This window comes from Oncorhynchus mykiss, chromosome 15, assembly GCF_013265735.2.
Source record: "Oncorhynchus mykiss isolate Arlee chromosome 15, USDA_OmykA_1.1, whole genome shotgun sequence".
Taxonomy (NCBI): Eukaryota; Metazoa; Chordata; class Actinopteri; order Salmoniformes; family Salmonidae; genus Oncorhynchus; species Oncorhynchus mykiss.
The window spans coordinates 52375697-52392410 of NC_048579.1; the positions used below are offsets into that span (position 1 = coordinate 52375697).

General features: G+C 42.7%; 1 protein-coding gene across 2 annotated transcripts in view; it reads right to left on the reverse strand.

Annotated features, from left to right (window-relative positions):
* Window positions 1-315: 315 nt before the first annotated feature.
* slco1c1 (solute carrier organic anion transporter family, member 1C1) overlaps window positions 316-16714 on the reverse strand; it is a 61123-nt gene continuing 44724 nt past the window's right edge. For both annotated transcript variants that reach the window (XM_021563583.2, XM_021563582.2), the window contains exons 7-15: window positions 16131-16229; window positions 15162-15410; window positions 14775-14939; window positions 8674-8869; window positions 7246-7411; window positions 6731-6915; window positions 2032-2096; window positions 1473-1590; window positions 316-1248 (exon numbers count right to left, since the gene is read on the reverse strand). In XM_021563583.2, coding sequence (XP_021419258.2) covers window positions 1008-1248; window positions 1473-1590; window positions 2032-2096; window positions 6731-6915; window positions 7246-7411; window positions 8674-8869; window positions 14775-14939; window positions 15162-15410; window positions 16131-16229 — 1484 coding nt within the window. In that variant the 3' untranslated portion in view covers window positions 316-1007. The remainder of the gene's footprint in view (window positions 1249-1472; window positions 1591-2031; window positions 2097-6730; window positions 6916-7245; window positions 7412-8673; window positions 8870-14774; window positions 14940-15161; window positions 15411-16130; window positions 16230-16714) is intronic.

Below are 16714 nucleotides of genomic sequence, written 5' to 3' on the forward strand. Positions count from 1 at the left end.
GGTGTTAAAGTGATGTGTAATTCCTAGTAGAATCCAGACAGAGTGGGATTAGCCTACGTTTGGAGCAACCTGGCATTCGCCAGCAACCTGCATTCAGAATGATTGGCGGGTTGGGAAAAATAAGAGATGAGACTACCTAAAGCATCTAAACTGGAACAACCATTTCAGTGCCGGGTGCAATAAGTCCAAGTAACATATTGGATTAGTTTAGAAAATTGCATGTTATTTATATTTGAGTAGCATAAGATAAATTAATTAATCAATGTACATGCAAAAACATAGATATTGAAATAAACCATTTTAAAAAATCTACCTGCAATAGAGCATTCTGGGAAATATAATGATGGGTGTGGTTTAACCCTTGTTATTAACACCAACAGTGGGGTTCTTTTACACCACTGAGTGTTAATTTAACACTTGCAGAGCTACAAATGTTAAACTGAAATATCAACACTAGGTAACACTGACCAATTTGCTGTGATTAAGTGTAAACGGACAAGATCAGGATGAAGGATGCATGTTCGAACCAGGTATAAACAGGGCTATTGCGATCATATTTTGGCAATGTTTACAGTAGAGAAACACAGAGTGTCTGACATTCTCTTTCAACAGATTGAGGCTGTCTAACAATATTATAATGTAGACGACCTTGGGAGTTGTTGCAAAAATACTCAGTGACCGAAACTGGACTCTTGCTGCAGTAAAAACAATTAACCAATGGTTAACAAATCCAATCAAATACTTTCTTTGTAAAAAAACAACAAAGATGACATTCTTTGTTGTTACATTTGTGTTTTTGTCAAATACAGCAGGTACATCCATGAAATACGTCAGTTATATCAAAACATGTTTTTTTTTTTTTTTTTTAAATATACATGACCTAGACAGGTTCAGTACAAATATATAATTTATGTTCTATGAGATGGTCTGGCGCAGAGTGTTGTTGGTTCCTGCACATCTCGCGTGTGTGTGTAACATGAGAGATCAGGGGAGATTGTCTCAGACTGTCACAGCCGTGTCTCTCTCTCTGTGTTGTTGTAGTCTGTTGTGGAAGTCCGTAGCGATTGGTCCGAGTTGGAGGCTAGGACTTCCTCTTTCCTGAGTACCTCCAGTTCTGCTCCTCCGTTGGCCACTTGGTGGGCACTGCGTTCCTCTCTCCGCAGGTGTCGTTTGAGCAGCATGAATCCCAGTATACACAGCAGGAAGGAAACTGTCCTCAGTCCCATAGTTAGACCCAGGTAAGCTATCCTGAGGAGAGAGAGACCAGGGGATACACACACTCAACGTCTTGACATTACACTGGTGATTCAAGTGGCAAGGCTACTGGGGTTGCCTTCAATATTGTCTTGAAAATCAATGTTCAGCAACTGATGTTATAGAGGGTATGCCTCTCCGACATTATCACATTGAAGTAAGTGTGTGCGTTTTTGTTGTGTATCAGGCTTGACCAGTAGTGTGTATGTGTGCATTACCTGTATGCTGTAGTGTTGTATATCCGACAGGCTCCTCTCCCTCCGCATCTCTTCTGGCCCCACTTCAGACACGTGGTGTCGATGATCGCCCCAAAGTAGATGGGCGCTGGGATGCCCGCTGTTATAACACAAGTACACACAAAATGATCTACCAGTAATACGGAGGTGGCTAATCTTGGTCATGGAAAAGGGCAATGTGAGCAGGATTGTGTTCCAACCCAGAGCTAACACACCTGATTAACAAGTAATCATTTTTCAAGGATTACCTTTGCAACAGAGTGGATGTTTAAGAGGATTTTGTTCAGGGTATTACTCCTAATAGAAGCTGATTAGTGGAGAAATGTGTGACTTGGAAACAAACTGGCTGCAGCTAGTTTTATATAAGGGTTGCTAAGCTGCGTTGGCTCTGAGACAGGTATGGCTTGATCAGACAGGAGTAGGAGGAAGTTGCCCCTAGACGCTGATCTAAGGATAGTTTTGTGCCCCCCCCCCCCCCCACATGTTAACATTTTGGGTGGTAAACGGATCCTAGATCTGTGATCTGACAGTATTGACTCACCAAGTGTACGTGTGGACAGAGTATGGAACCCCAGAGCCAAGGACTTCAGTTGAGGCTTGATACACCTGCATGGGAGAACACCATCATCAACTTGAACTTTACCAAAACTATGAAAACAGATAATAGATATAGATCTGAAGATATTATAAATTAAATGTCATGATATGAAAGTATCCACAATTTAGTTATGGTTCATTATTAAGTTTGCTTCCTCAAACCGCTTTAACTTCTTATGGCTGGGGGGCAGTATTGAGTAGCTTGGATGAATAAGGTGCCCAAAGTAAACGGCCTGCTTCTCAGTCTCTAATATATGCCTATTAATATTGGATAGAAAACACTCTAAAGTTTCTAAAACGGTTTGAATGATGTCTGTGAGTATAACAGAACTCATATGGCAGGCAAAATCCTGAGGAGAAATCAAAACCGGAAGTCAGAAATCTGATCTTGGTATGTATTCACCACAGTTCCCATTTGAAATCCCCTTGAGATATTAATGATGTTGCACTTCCTAGGGTTTCCACTAGATGTCAACCGTCTATAGAAATTTGAATGAGACTTCTACTGTGTTGTGGGACTGAATGAGAGCAGAATGTATCAGGTCAGTCAGCCATTTTCTGATCATGCGCATTCCTCATGGTATCCACTTGTGTTCCATTGCTCATCAAGACACAAAGGAATACTCCGGTTGGAACTTTATTGAAGCTATATGTTAAAAACATCCTAATGATTGATTCTGTACTTAGTTTGAAATGTTTCTTCGACCTGTAATATAACTTTTAAAAGTTTTTGTCCGATGTAACGCTGACCAGAATGAGCGTTTGGATATGTATACCAAACGCGCTAACAAAAGGAGGTATTTGGACATAAATAACGGACATTATCGAACAAAACAAACATTTATTGTGGACCTGAGATTCCTGGGAGTGCTTTCTGATGAAGATCATCAAAGGTAAGGGAATATTTATCATGTAATTTCTTGTTTATGTTGAAGCCAAAATGGCGGCTATTTTGACTATTGTTCTGAGCGCCGTCTCAGATTATTGCATGGTTTGCTTATTCCGTAAAGTTTTTTTGAAATCAGACATATCGGTTGCATTAAGGAGAGGTATATCTATAATTCCATGTGTATATCATCTACATTTATGATGAGTATTTATGTTGAATGATGTGGCTATGCAAAATCACTGGATGTTTTTGGAACTAGTGAATGTAACGCGCCAATGTAAACTCATATTTTTATATAAATATGAACTTTATCAAATAAAACATACATGTATTGTGTAACATGAAGTCCTATGAGTGTCATCTGATGAAGATCATCAAAGGTTAGTGTTTAATTGTATCTCTATTTGTGCTTTTTGTGACTGCTATCTTTGGCTGGAAAAAATGTATATGTTTATTGTCGTTTGGTGGTGACCTAACATAATCATTTGTGGTGCTTTTGCTGTAAGGCATATTTGACATCGGACACTGTGTTGGGATAAACAACAAGATTACCTTTAAAATGGTATAAGATACATGTATGTTTGAGGAATTTTTATTGAGATTTTTGATGTTTTGAATTTGGCGCCCTGCACTTTCACTGGCTGTTATAATATCATCCCGTTAACGGGGATGTCAGCCCAAAGAGGTTTTAAAGGTCAATTCAAAGTGTTGTTGACATAATGTAAGTTGACTGAAGACGTTCTGACGAAGCCAGTGAGTACCAAAGAGTGAGTACTACTGACCTCTGTTGGTAGAGCAAGGCAGTACACTGTCAGAAATGTCTGCCCTTACTACCTTGCTATTTTGTTTTTATTTTATTTAATTTGGCAAGTCAGTTAAGAACACATTCTTATTCACAATGACGACCTACCAAAAGGCAAAAGGCCTCCTGTGAGGCCGAGGGCTGGGATAAAAATAAAAAAAATACAAATATAGGACAAAACACACAGAGAGACCTAAGACAACAACATAGCATGGCAGCAACACATGAAAACACAGCATGGTAGCAACACAACATGACATTAACATGGTAGCAACACAACATGGCAGCATCACAACATGGTACAAACATTATTGGGCACAGACAACTGCACAAAGGGCAAGAAGGTAGAGGCAACAATACATCACGTGAAGCAGCCACAACTTTCAGTAAGAGTGTCCATGATTGAGTCTTTGAATGAAGAGATGAAGGTAAAATGGTCCAGTTTGAGTGTTTTTTGCAGCTCGTTCCAGTTTCTAGCTGCAGCGAACTGAAAAGAGGCGCGACCCAGGGATGTGTGTGCTTTGGGGACCTTTAACAGAATGTGACTGGCAAAACGGGTGTTGTATGTGGAGGATGAGGGCTGCAGTAAGTATCTCAGATAGGGGGGAGTGAGGCTATTCAGCTGTTCTCTCAAGACCCAGAGCAAAAACAGAAGCAGACCCATCTCAGACAACTAAGAACAAAAGGAAATAGGCCACTGCCAGTAACTTCATTTGTCCCAGTAAGGGCAACACATTTCATCAGGGTCAGCTGATCGAGCTTTGGGCCGATCTGCTGGATTGTGGTTTGTGTTTGTGTGTGTGCGTGCGTGCATGTACATTTGTGTTTGTGTGTGCGCATTTGTGTACATGCTCAAAGCTGGCCAAGGCTAATCAAGGACTAGTTTTAGCCAGTAACAGTACCGCACCAAATCACATATTCTACTTTCCTGAAATACAGTAAAACCTCTATTGCTGACTTTCCTATAACCCCTATGAAGTATGCCGTGGGATAAAGATTTCAATTAAATGTACTTAAAGTGTACTGAATCTATGTTTCCTGCTATAACCCTGAATGGACACACAAGCAGAGAGTAGGAAGAACAATGAGCTGACTCATAAAAACTTCTCATTCCAGTCAGACCACGTAATTCAATCACCTGAAAGCATCATGTGACTGTCTCCTTGCCCTCCATAAAGTCTGTTGCAACCATAGAGATAGATAGAAGACTCATCTTTGTATATGTGCCATTATAGCGTCTGTGACAGCATGTGCAGCGCCATAGTGCCCCACAGTGGAGGTGTCAAAATACCTATAAAACCCAGTGGTCAAACAAGGAAATGGTTCCAATCGTTTTTCCACCATTCATTTTTTATGAATATTATGACTAGAATATTATGAAAGGCTATTTACATTTTCTTCTTCCCAATTGGCGGATCACTCCGGATGACCCGGTTGGACATGACTCCAGCCAATAAAGTTGGAAGTCCCACCCAGTTGACTACATTAAAATGGTGGAAGTCCTCAATGGCACTGCCCATGCTAATATGGCCTTTTGACCACTAGAGGCCTCTATGGTTGCAACACGGCTCTTTAAGGCCGGAATTCAATCTGATCGCGATTTGTCTGCTATGCAGCTTTTAAAGGCAATGGTTCCGCGTTAGCGGAGACCGCGTTCATCATAAACACTGCATATGTCACCTCAATCAAAAATGACCTTGAAATGGAGCTTCTGGTCAGCCATTCTGTCACCCATTGTGAGCCAATGTCACTACAGTGAAATTCTTTCTGGGTGAGATCATTCTGAACAAGGTGGTGCAAGTAAATGTAGTAGACTTTATGCAGGTTAGGTTATCTCAGTAGCCATGGTTACACCTTGCATTAACGTGATTGTCATCATCCGGTCACTATCTGATCGAGATTTTGTTGCGTCGACACATGATAATATATGTCTCTTATCTGCCCACTTCGTCCCTATTGTGACCAGATTCCCTGGTCCCTCCCTGTATGCAAATGAATCCAACCTCCCTTGGACCTCCCATTATGACACAAGCTGTATTAAATCGACAGGAAACAGCACACTTTTATAGTCAATAGTTTTAGACACATCATTACAGCCTAATTGTGTTACCCAACGATTCAAGTTTGGGCGTAATAGACTACTTTCCCGATAACCTCGACTTGTCCACAGATGGACAAATAACAAGTCAGAGAATCTCTCCCATCTCTAAAAACGTCACCACACAAATGAGCTGAGTATCTGGATGTGTGTACAAAATACAATTATTGCACAGTATAAATAAAAATTATACTTAGGCCCTAATGCACACAGTGAAAACAGAAACAGGTTAAGTTACAGGGAATGCCTCTCTGAATGCCTTGGCATTTCTGTAGCCTAAAATGTTTTCAAATATTAGAATTTGCGCTGGCATTGGACGTGGGAAGGGGAGAACCTCTTTTCTCTTATTCGGGACAATATCTCTTCATAAATATCTTTATTTCTATTTGCCATTTTAATCAGAGCTGGACGGGGTATTAGACTGTGGCATATCTGGCCACAGTGTCAGTAGGCAGTTGGTTTCTAAAAACATGTTCTTAATTCAATTGGCTGGTGTGATTTTTTTAAGAGGCCGGGACAACTGTGACGTTGGCCAAATGTATACACTTTCGATTTGTTTACACCAAGGATATCCGTACAAGATGCGTCTTTCACTACCACCAGAGGTGGTCAGAAAAATACAACCACAATCAGATCACAGTGCGTCTTGATTGTCTACACCTGTCAACACACAATACGAATGTGGACATGATCAGGACAACGGACGCATGTTAGAACCAGGTACAAACGGGGCTTCTGATTGTTTCCCCTTTAAGGTACCTTGTTGAAGCCGGAGTCCCAGATTTCTTTGTGCTGTCTTGCCAACTGCTATGACCATCCCTTCTTGTTTGTGTATGGGTGTGTGTGTGACTGACCTGATGAGGACCATGTAGCCTGGCGTGCCACCCAGGGAGATGATAAAGGAAGTGATGACAGAGAGAGCCAGGAAGTAAGGGAAGACACGGTCACAGTCGTCTCTGTGAGGACAGTGGCCTACACTGGCTGTCAGGTTACCACTGCTCAGCCCTGCTGCCACCGCACAGCTACAGTTAGAGAACACCTGCAGAAGCACACAGACAGACAGACAAGACAAGACAATTTGACACAAAAACAATTTGACACAAAAACAGAAACAACATCATAACTTGCTGCTTCAAAAGTTTTCCATAAACCCACAAGGGTGCGAGTCAATTCCGACTGAAATCATACTGAAATTAAATTGGAATTGACCTTTACCCTGTTGGTCACAAGTCAGTTTCCATCTCAAATGGCACCGTATTCCCTATATATTGTACTACTTTTAAACAGAGCCCAAAAGTAGTACACTACATAGGGAACAGGGTGCCATTTCGGGATGCAGCCTCCGTGCTGGCTAAGATCCTCATCTCACCGTGTTCTTCCCTGATCCTGTGGAGGTCTGGCAGCCAGCCAGGCAGGGAGAGACGTACGTGATGCCGTTCTCTCCACAGACAGGGTCCCAGTCTCTGTCTGAACACACACAGTCTGAGTTACAGGCTGAGAATACTGAGCGCTCGTCATACGATACACCAACCACCCTGAGAGAGAGAAAGAGAGAGAGAGAAAGTGGGGCTGTTATTAATAGGAGATTTAATTCAGATGGCGCTTTTCTTTAAACAGATAATCTAATGAATACAGACATGATTTGACCTCTGCCCGCTCAGATACAGAAAGTGTGTTAATCAAATGCATAATAAGATATATCCTGAACAAAAACATAAATGCAACAAGTGTCGTTCCCATGTTTCATGACCTGAAATAAAAAAATCCCAGAAATGTTGTGCACAAAATTGTCAACATCCCTGTTAGTGAGCATTTTATCATTTGTCAAGATAATCCATCCTCCTGACAGGTGTGGCATATCAATAAACTGATTAAACAGCATGATCATTACAAAGATGCACCTTGTGCTGGGGACAATAAAAGGCCACTCTAAAATGTGCAGTTTTGTCACACAACACAATGCCACAGATGTCTCAAGTTTTGAGGGAGGATGCAATTGGCATGCTAACTGCAGGAATGTCCACCAGAGCGGTTGCCAGAGATCTAATGTTAATTTCTCTACCATTTAATTTCTCTACCATTTCTCTACCAAATTTTAGAGAATTTGGCAGTACGTCCAACCGGCCTCACAACCGCAGACCACGTGTAACCATGCCAGCCCAAGACCTCCCAATCCGGCTTCTTCACCTGCGGGATCTTCTGAGACCAGCCACCCGGACAGCTGATGAAACTGAGAAGTAGTTCTGCCTGTAATAAAGCTCCTCAGTGGGTGGGCCTGAGTCCCAAGTGGGTGGACCTATGGCTGTGCCCCTGCCCAGTCATGTGAAATCCATAGATTAGGACCTAATGGATTTTTTTGTTAATTGACTGATTTCCTTATATGAACTGTAACTCAGCAAAATCATTTAAATTGTTGCATGTTACGCTTCTATTTTTGTTCAGTATACTTTCACCGATTCAATGAATACTAATGTTATCAACCAAATTCAATGTCAGTTCTGATATTGACATTAGCAGCAAACAGTCTTGACAGAACCAGGGGGCGTACAGTACAGTAGATGGGTGAAATCCCTGATTCGCTATTCTAGACCACATCTCTCCAGTGTTGGAGGTATGCTGTCCTCTAGGAGCAATTATTAGCATACGCACTTCAGCAATTTACCCGTTTGTGGTGCTGGGAATAGAACATTTACAGAGGGTAAATATGTATGTACCTAAAGGCAACTTCTACCAAGAGCTGTGTGTGTGTGTGTGTGTGTGTGTGTGTGTTTGTGTGTGTGTGTGTGTGTCAACCCACCGGTTGTAGGGCAGCGTGATCCCAGCCACTTTGGCGTTCTCGCAGCTCATGACGAAGAAGAAGAGGGATAGGAAGTAGCCTATCAGAGAGGTGCCGAACGCAAACTTGGCCGCTCCCATGATGCTCAGCTTCAGCCTCTTCATGAGCAGGCCGCCAGTGAAAATTCCCAACGCCACGGCAGGGATGTTGATTGTACCTGGAACAAACAACACACACTCTGTAAACGTTAAGACATAGGTCTCATTCTTTAGAAATGTTCTTCATTCCTAGTCATGGAGGATCTAAATTGAACTAGCTCATGCCTGAGATGAATCAAGGCCAGTGTCGGGGGTAAAGCGTTACGGGGTAACGGGTTACGGGGTAAAGCATTACGGGGTAAAGTGTTACGGGGTACCGGGTTACGGGGTAAAGCGTTACGGGGTAATGGGTTACGAGGTAAAGCGTAACGGGCTACGGGGTAACGGGTTACGGGGTTACGGGGTAACGGGTTACGGGGTAAAGCGTTACGGGGTAAAGCGTTACGGGGTAATGGGTTACGGGGTAAAGCGTTATGGGGTCAAGCGTTACGGGGTCAAGCGTTACGGGGTAATGGGTTACGGGGTAATGGGTTACGGGGTATAGCGTTACGTGGTAAAGCATTATGGGGTAAAGCGTTACGGGGTAATGGGTTACGGGGTAATTGGTTACGGGGTAAAGTGTTACATGGTAAAGCATTATGGGGTAATGCGTTACGGTGTAAAGCATTATGGGGTAAAGCGTTACGTGGTAAAGCATTATGGGGTAAAGCGTTACGTGGTAAAGCATTATGGGGTAAAGCGTTACGGGGTAATGGGTTACAGGGTAATGGGTTACGGGGTAAAGCATTATGGGGTAAAGCGTTACGGGGTAAAGCGTTACGGGGTAATGGGTTACGTGGTAAAGCGTTATGGGGTCAAGCGTTACGGGGTAATGGGTTACGGGGTAAAGCGTTACGTGGTAAAGCATTATGGGGTAAAGCGTTACGGGGTAATGGGTTACGGGGTAAAGCGTTACGGGGTAACAGGCTACGGGGTAAAGCGTTACATGGTAAAGCATTATGGGGTAATGGGTTACGGGGTAAAGCATTATGGGGTAAAGCATTATGGGGTAAAGAGTTACGGGGTAAAGCATTATGGGGTAAAGCGTTACGTGGTAAAGCATTATGGGTAAAGCGTTACGGGGTAATGGGTTACGGTATAATGGGTTACGGGGTAAAGCGTTACTTGGTAAAGCATTATGGGGTAAAGCGTTACGTGGTAAGCATTATGGTGTCAAGCGTTACGGGGTAATGGGTTACGGGGTAATGTGTTACGTGGTAAAGCATTATGGGGTAAAGCGTTACGGGGTAACGGGTTACGGGGTAACGGGTTACGGGGTAACGGGCTACGGGGTACGGGGTAAAGCGTTATGGGGTCAAGGTTACGGGGTAAAGCGTTACGTGGTAAAGCATTATGGGGTAAAGCGTTACGGGGTAAAGCATTATGGGGTAAAGCGTTATGTGGTAAAGCATTATGGTGTCAAGCGTTACGGGGTAATGGGTTACGGGATAATGTGTTACGTGGTAAAGCGTTATGGGTCAAGCGTTACGGGGTAAAGGGTTACGGGGTAAAGGGTTATGGGGTAAAGCGTTACGTGGTAAAGCATTATGGGGTAAAGCGTTACGTGGTAAAGCATTATGGGGTAAAGCGTTACGGGGTAATGGGTTACAGGGTAATGGGTTACGGGGTAAAGCATTATGGGGTAAAGCATTACGGGGTAAAGCGTTACGGGGTAATGGGTTACGTGGTAAAGCGTTATGGGGTCAAGCGTTACGGGGTAATGGGTTACGGGGTAAAGCGTTACGTGGTAAAGCATTATGGGGTAAAGCGTTACGGGGTAATGGGTTACGGGGTAAAGCGTTACGGGGTAATGGGTTACGGGGTACCCGGTTACGGGGTAACAGGCTACGGGGTAAAGCGTTACATGGTAAAGCATTATGGGGTAATGGGTTACGGGGTAAAGCATTATGGGGTAAAGCATTATGGGGTAAAGAGTTACGGGGTAAAGCATTATGGGGTAAAGCGTTACGTGGTAAAGCATTATGGGTAAAGCGTTACGGGGTAATGGGTTACGGTATAATGGGTTACGGGGTAAAGCGTTACTTGGTAAAGCATTATGGGGTAAAGCGTTACGTGGTAAGCATTATGGTGTCAAGCGTTACGGGGTAATGGGTTACGGGGTAATGTGTTACGTGGTAAAGCATTATGGGGTCAAGCGTTACGGGGTAAAGGGTTACGGGGTAAAGCGTTACGTGGTAAAGCATTATGGGGTAAAGCGTTACGGGGTAACGGGTTACGGGGTAACGGGCTACGGGGTACGGGGTAAAGCGTTATGGGGTCAAGGTTACGGGGTAAAGCGTTACGTGGTAAAGCATTATGGGGTAAAGCGTTACGGGGTAAAGCATTATGGGGTAAAGCGTTATGTGGTAAAGCATTATGGTGTCAAGCGTTACGGGGTAATGGGTTACGGGATAATGTGTTACGTGGTAAAGCGTTACGGGGTAAAGGGTTACGGGGTAAAGGGTTACGGGGTAAAGGGTTACGGGGTAAAGGGTTACGGGGTAAAGGGTTACGGGGTAAAGCGTTACGTGGTAAAGCATTATGGGGTAAAGCGTTACGGGGTAACGGGCTACGGGGTACGGGGTAAAGCGTTATGGGTCAAGGTTACGGGGTAAAGCGTTACGTGGTAAAGCATTATGGGGTAAAGCGTTACGGGGTAAAGCATTATGGGGTAAAGCGTTACGTGGTAAAGCATTATGGGGTAAAGCGTTACGGGGTAATGGGTAACGGGGTAAAGCGTTACGTGGTAAAGCATTATGGGTAAAGCATTACGGGGTAATGGGTTACGGGGTAAAGCGTTATGGGGTAATGGGTTACGGGGTAATGCGTTACGTGGTAAAGCATTATGGGGTAAAGCGTTACGGGGTAACGGGTTACGGGGTAAAGCGTTACTTGGTAAAGCATTATGGGGTAAAGCATTACTGGGTAAAGCGTTATGGGGTAAAGCGTTACGGGGTAATGGGTTACGGGGTAATGGGTTACGGGGTAATGGGTTACGGGGTAAAGCATTATGGGGTAAAGGGTTACGGGGTAATGGGTTACAGGGTAAAGCGTTATGTGGTAAAGCATTATGGGGTAAAGCGTTACGGGGTAATGGGTTACGGGGTTACGGGTTACGGGGTTACCGGTTACGGGGTAAAGCGTTACGTGGTAAAGCATTACGGGGTAAAGCGGTATGGGGTAAGGGTTACGGGGTAAAGCGTTACGGGGTAATGGGTTACGGGGTAACGGGTTACGGGGTAAAGCGTTATGGAGTAACGGGTTACGGGGTAAAGAGTTACGGGGTAACGGGTTACAAAGTAACGGGTTAGAGTACTCATTACTTTTTTGTGGTAACGAGTCATTTTTCTAATTAATTCATCAGTTACTTAATTACGTTTTCAAATAAGCAAGTCATTAATTTACAATATTATTTATATATTATTTTTTTCTAACTATTGAGACGGCAGAGACAATAGCCTTTGCATGGTGGAAGAATTCGCATTACTTTGAATTGGTAAGGGGAATAGGACAGGAACATCACAGTAAAATGCTAACTCTGCCTCGGGGATAAGTGCCTGTCCACTGCGAGGAAACTCCACTTTAAATATCCAGAAGCACCTTCAGTCTTTTTCTTGTGCCGTATAACGTTAATCGCTACTTTAGAGGAAAGCAGTGAAATAAATCAACAAGGCGTTTTTATTTTTGATTTTGAGTTCTGAATGTTGGAACGTGCATACGTTGTCCTTTTGAAAAGGCTACGCTGCTGCAACTTCTGTGAAAATAATACAACTAATTGGTATCTAGACAATCTGGTCGTTGTGGTTCAGGAATTGCATGTTTGGAAAGGGCTATTGCTCGCCTTAACTTGTGTGTTTTCAAATCACTGCGCCAAGTTTGTATCTGTGTTTAAAACAGATTGGTAGCCAGTTGTCCTTGTATTTGAGCTCTCCTTTAACTGTGGCCAGTTAGTTTTATACCCCGCCTTCGGAAAGTATTCATACCCCTCGACATTTTGTTGAAAAAACAGCCTGAATTTAAAATGGATTACATTGAGATGTTGTGCCATTGGCCTACACACACAATACCCCATAATGTCAAAGTGGAATGATGTTTTTTTATTTTTTTATTATTAATTCAAAATGAAAAGCAGAAATGTCTTGACTCATTAAGTATTCAACTCCTTTGTTATGGCAAGCCTAAATAAGTTCAGGGGTAAAAAAAAAAAGGTGCTTAACAAGTCACATACTAAGTTGCATGGAATCATAATTTAACATGATTTATTAATGACTACCTCATCTCTGTACCCCACACATACAGATAATTGTAAGGTCCCTCAGTTGAGCAGTGAATTTCAAAACAGATTCAACCACAAAGACCAGGGAGGTTTTCCAATGCCTCACAAAGAAGGGCACCTATTGGTAGATGGGTAAACATAAAAAGCAGACATTGAATATCCCTTTGAACATGGTGAAGTTATTAATTACACTTTGGATGGTGTATGAAAAAACCCAGTCACTACACAGATACAGGCCTCCTGTGGTGGAAACAGTCAAGAGATGTGAAGATGTGAATCATTTCTGGAGGCACTGTATATTGTATGTATAATTTTTTACTTATGTGTAAATAATTCAACATAATCATGTATTTATTAAATAATTGTAAAGGATATATTGAATCTGTCAGTATTACTTGAGCTGGTATAGAGCTGGAATAGGCCAGAGTTACAGATTAAGGACGAAAGGCACATTTTTGATGGTAGCCACTAGGCCAGGGATTGGCAACATGTGGCCCACGGGCCTAAACCGTCCCGGAAGTGATTTTCTGGGGGGTGAAGAACACTGTAAAATCACAAGGACTTCAGATGAAAGAGTTTAATTTAGAAAATATGTTACCACAAAAAAAAAAAGAAAAAAAAAAGTGATTGTGTCTCAATACAATCATGGTATGAAATTATTATCATTTTCAAATACAACCTCTTTTTGGGTTAGTTGTGTTACAAATGATTATAATTATGTTCCTTCCCCCCAACCATCCGCTCCGGCAAAAATTGTCCGGTGGCTTAATCTAGTTGCCTACCCTTGCACTAGGCCTATCAGTCGTCAGAGTCTCGCCATTCAAAAGTAGTGTGCATAAAGCTCATTTTGATAGCCCCTTAAAGGTCCAACACAACTGCTTTCATCTCAATTTCAAATCATGTCTAGGTAACAATTAAGTACCTTACTGTGATTGTTTTTAATTAAAATGGTCAAAAAGAAACAAAAATAGCTTCTCAGCAAAGAATCTCAAAGAATCTTCTCAAGCAAGAATTTACCTAGAACTGTCTGAGCGGGGAGGGGAAAACTGAAAACGATCTGTTATTGGCAGAGAGAGGTTTGGAACTCTTTCTTATTGGTCTATTAACTAATTTACCGCCTGGTGATGTCACCATGCAGGCCAAAACTTCATCCCACCAAAAGAGGCAGAAATTTCAGGTTGTTTTTTCAAAAAGCTCTTACACTAAAAGGGCATTATCATCATTTTCACAATTTCACAGTATTATTCCAACCTCATAGTGTGGAAATATATATAAAACACAGGAAAAACATGCTTTTGACTGCACTGGGCCTATAAGATTGACCTAGAGGCGAAAGAAACGCACACCTATTTAGGCGAGGTGCTGGCTAGCGGAGTGGACCACAAAAAAATACCACACACTCTTGGAGAACCACACACTCTAGGAGAACCACACACTCTAGGAGAACCACACACTCTAGGAGCTCAGATGCAAAAATGTTATGTCCAACGTTTCGACAGACAAGCTGTCTTCATCAGGGTATTATGACAAACACTGCAGGGTGACTCATTCATATAGTGTCAAAATACACTTGTTTTTGGTAACACAGAAGTAATGTAACAAGTTACTTTCCATAGTAAATAATGTTGTAACATAAGTTACTTTTAAAAGTAACGTTCCCCAACACTGATCAAGGCAAATAAGCAATATGATTGGCCAACCATACGTACCCATCAGGAAATTGGCTTTTGATGCGGACTGTCCGTAATGCTGCTCTATGTACTTGGGCTTGTAGGTTACCATGCCGATGAGAGAGTTCAGCTGAATGATGGTCACACACAGGTAGATTAAGTACACTGGGTTCCCCAGGAGGGTTTTCAACGTTGGTATGAAATCTAGATTAAAAACAATCAACAGAACATCATCACTTGTCAACGACATCATCAATTGTTAAGGTCATTTTTGTCTACCTTTTTCCATACTATGGTAATTTCATCCAAAGCAACCTGAATTTGATATACCATTGTACCTGACCAGACTTTAAAAAAGCCTTTTTAAACTCCAATCATTATCTAAACCAGAAAATGTTCCAACTTCATCCCCATTCAACAAAATACCTTTGGCCATCTCCAGAAAGCTGGCTGGCTCGTCGGCTTGGTACTTATGCTCCAGGAGAGGGGAGTCTTTGATGAAGCTAGTCTGCTCCGGGGTGCACTGGGCTGGGCCTCGGTCTGACGGGATGGGCAGGGAACGGGGCAGGAACCAGAAGGGGATGGCTGAAAGCAGGGTGATCACCCCAGCTACAAGGTAACCTAACCACCAGGCCCCCACCCAGCGAGCATCACCAGGGCTTATGGTGATACTCTCTATACAGGGAGGGGAGACACAGAACTTGATTTAATTGGATTGATTAGGATCCCCATTATCCGACACCAATGGGGACAGCTAGTCTTACTGGGGTCCGACATATAACGAAAAAGACACTACAGACAAAAGACTTTACAATTTACACACATTTAAAAACATGAACATGTAGTGTGTGTGTGCATCTATCAGTTACACATACATGTCAGTGCATATATGTAGCAAGAGAAGGCCATGGTGATAGTCTCTATAGAGGGAGGACAAGCACAGAAAGAGAGCTGTGACTGTTGGGGACAAAATACATTATGAGTAAACTAGCAACGTTCCTAGCGACAAGACTTACTGGAGAGAGAAAACAAGCACAGCACAGCTGCTTTTTGTGCATATCTTAATAACCATCTCTCCTGCTTTATATTGGTTACTCAAATGTAGTAGCTGACGTCACTGAGCAGTGTTCTGGAGCACACTAGTTCAATTAGTCTGATAACCTAGAATCTAGAAGCATGATCATACATAACAAACACGTATTGAACACAGTCAGCGAGTGCACTCTAGGAACGACAATGAACTTAACTCAGAGCGCTGTTTGTTTGTCTAATAGTAACAGAACAGAGGTGAATGCCCTGTCTCTGTCTAAACTGGAGAACTCACTATTACAGTCCAATAGTGTGTAGGCGGCCTAGACAGAATACTCGGTGTTTCGCTAGATACCGGTTACTCACCCATGTTGACAAATCCAATGTCCACATATATTTTGGCACACAGGGATCCCAGTAAATAGCCAAACACAGGACCAATGACAGCTATGGTCTGAACGCAGCCTGAAATATGAAAGACACACACACACACACACACACACACACACACACACACACACACACACACACACACACACACACACACACACACACACACACACACACACACACACACACACACACAGCAATTGATTTCTAGGGAGTTTTTCCTAGCCACCGTGCTTCTACACCTGCATTGCTTGCTGTTTGGGGTTTTAGGCTGGGTTTCTGTACAGCACTTTGAGATATCACCTGATGTACGAAGGGCTATATAAATAAATTTGATTTGATTTGATTTATTATGCTAACCAGAGACAGTTCCATTAGGCAGTAAACAATAAGATGGGTGTGTGTGATTTTTAAAAGGTCAAAGAGATGCCTCTGCTTATCTGGAGCATTTGTCCATTCATGTTATCACAAAGAGCTAGATTAGTGTTAACCAGCGACAGCAGACACCTGTATGGCAGATGTTTTGGTAGTGAGCAACCCCACTTGAGTTAGAAGTTCAG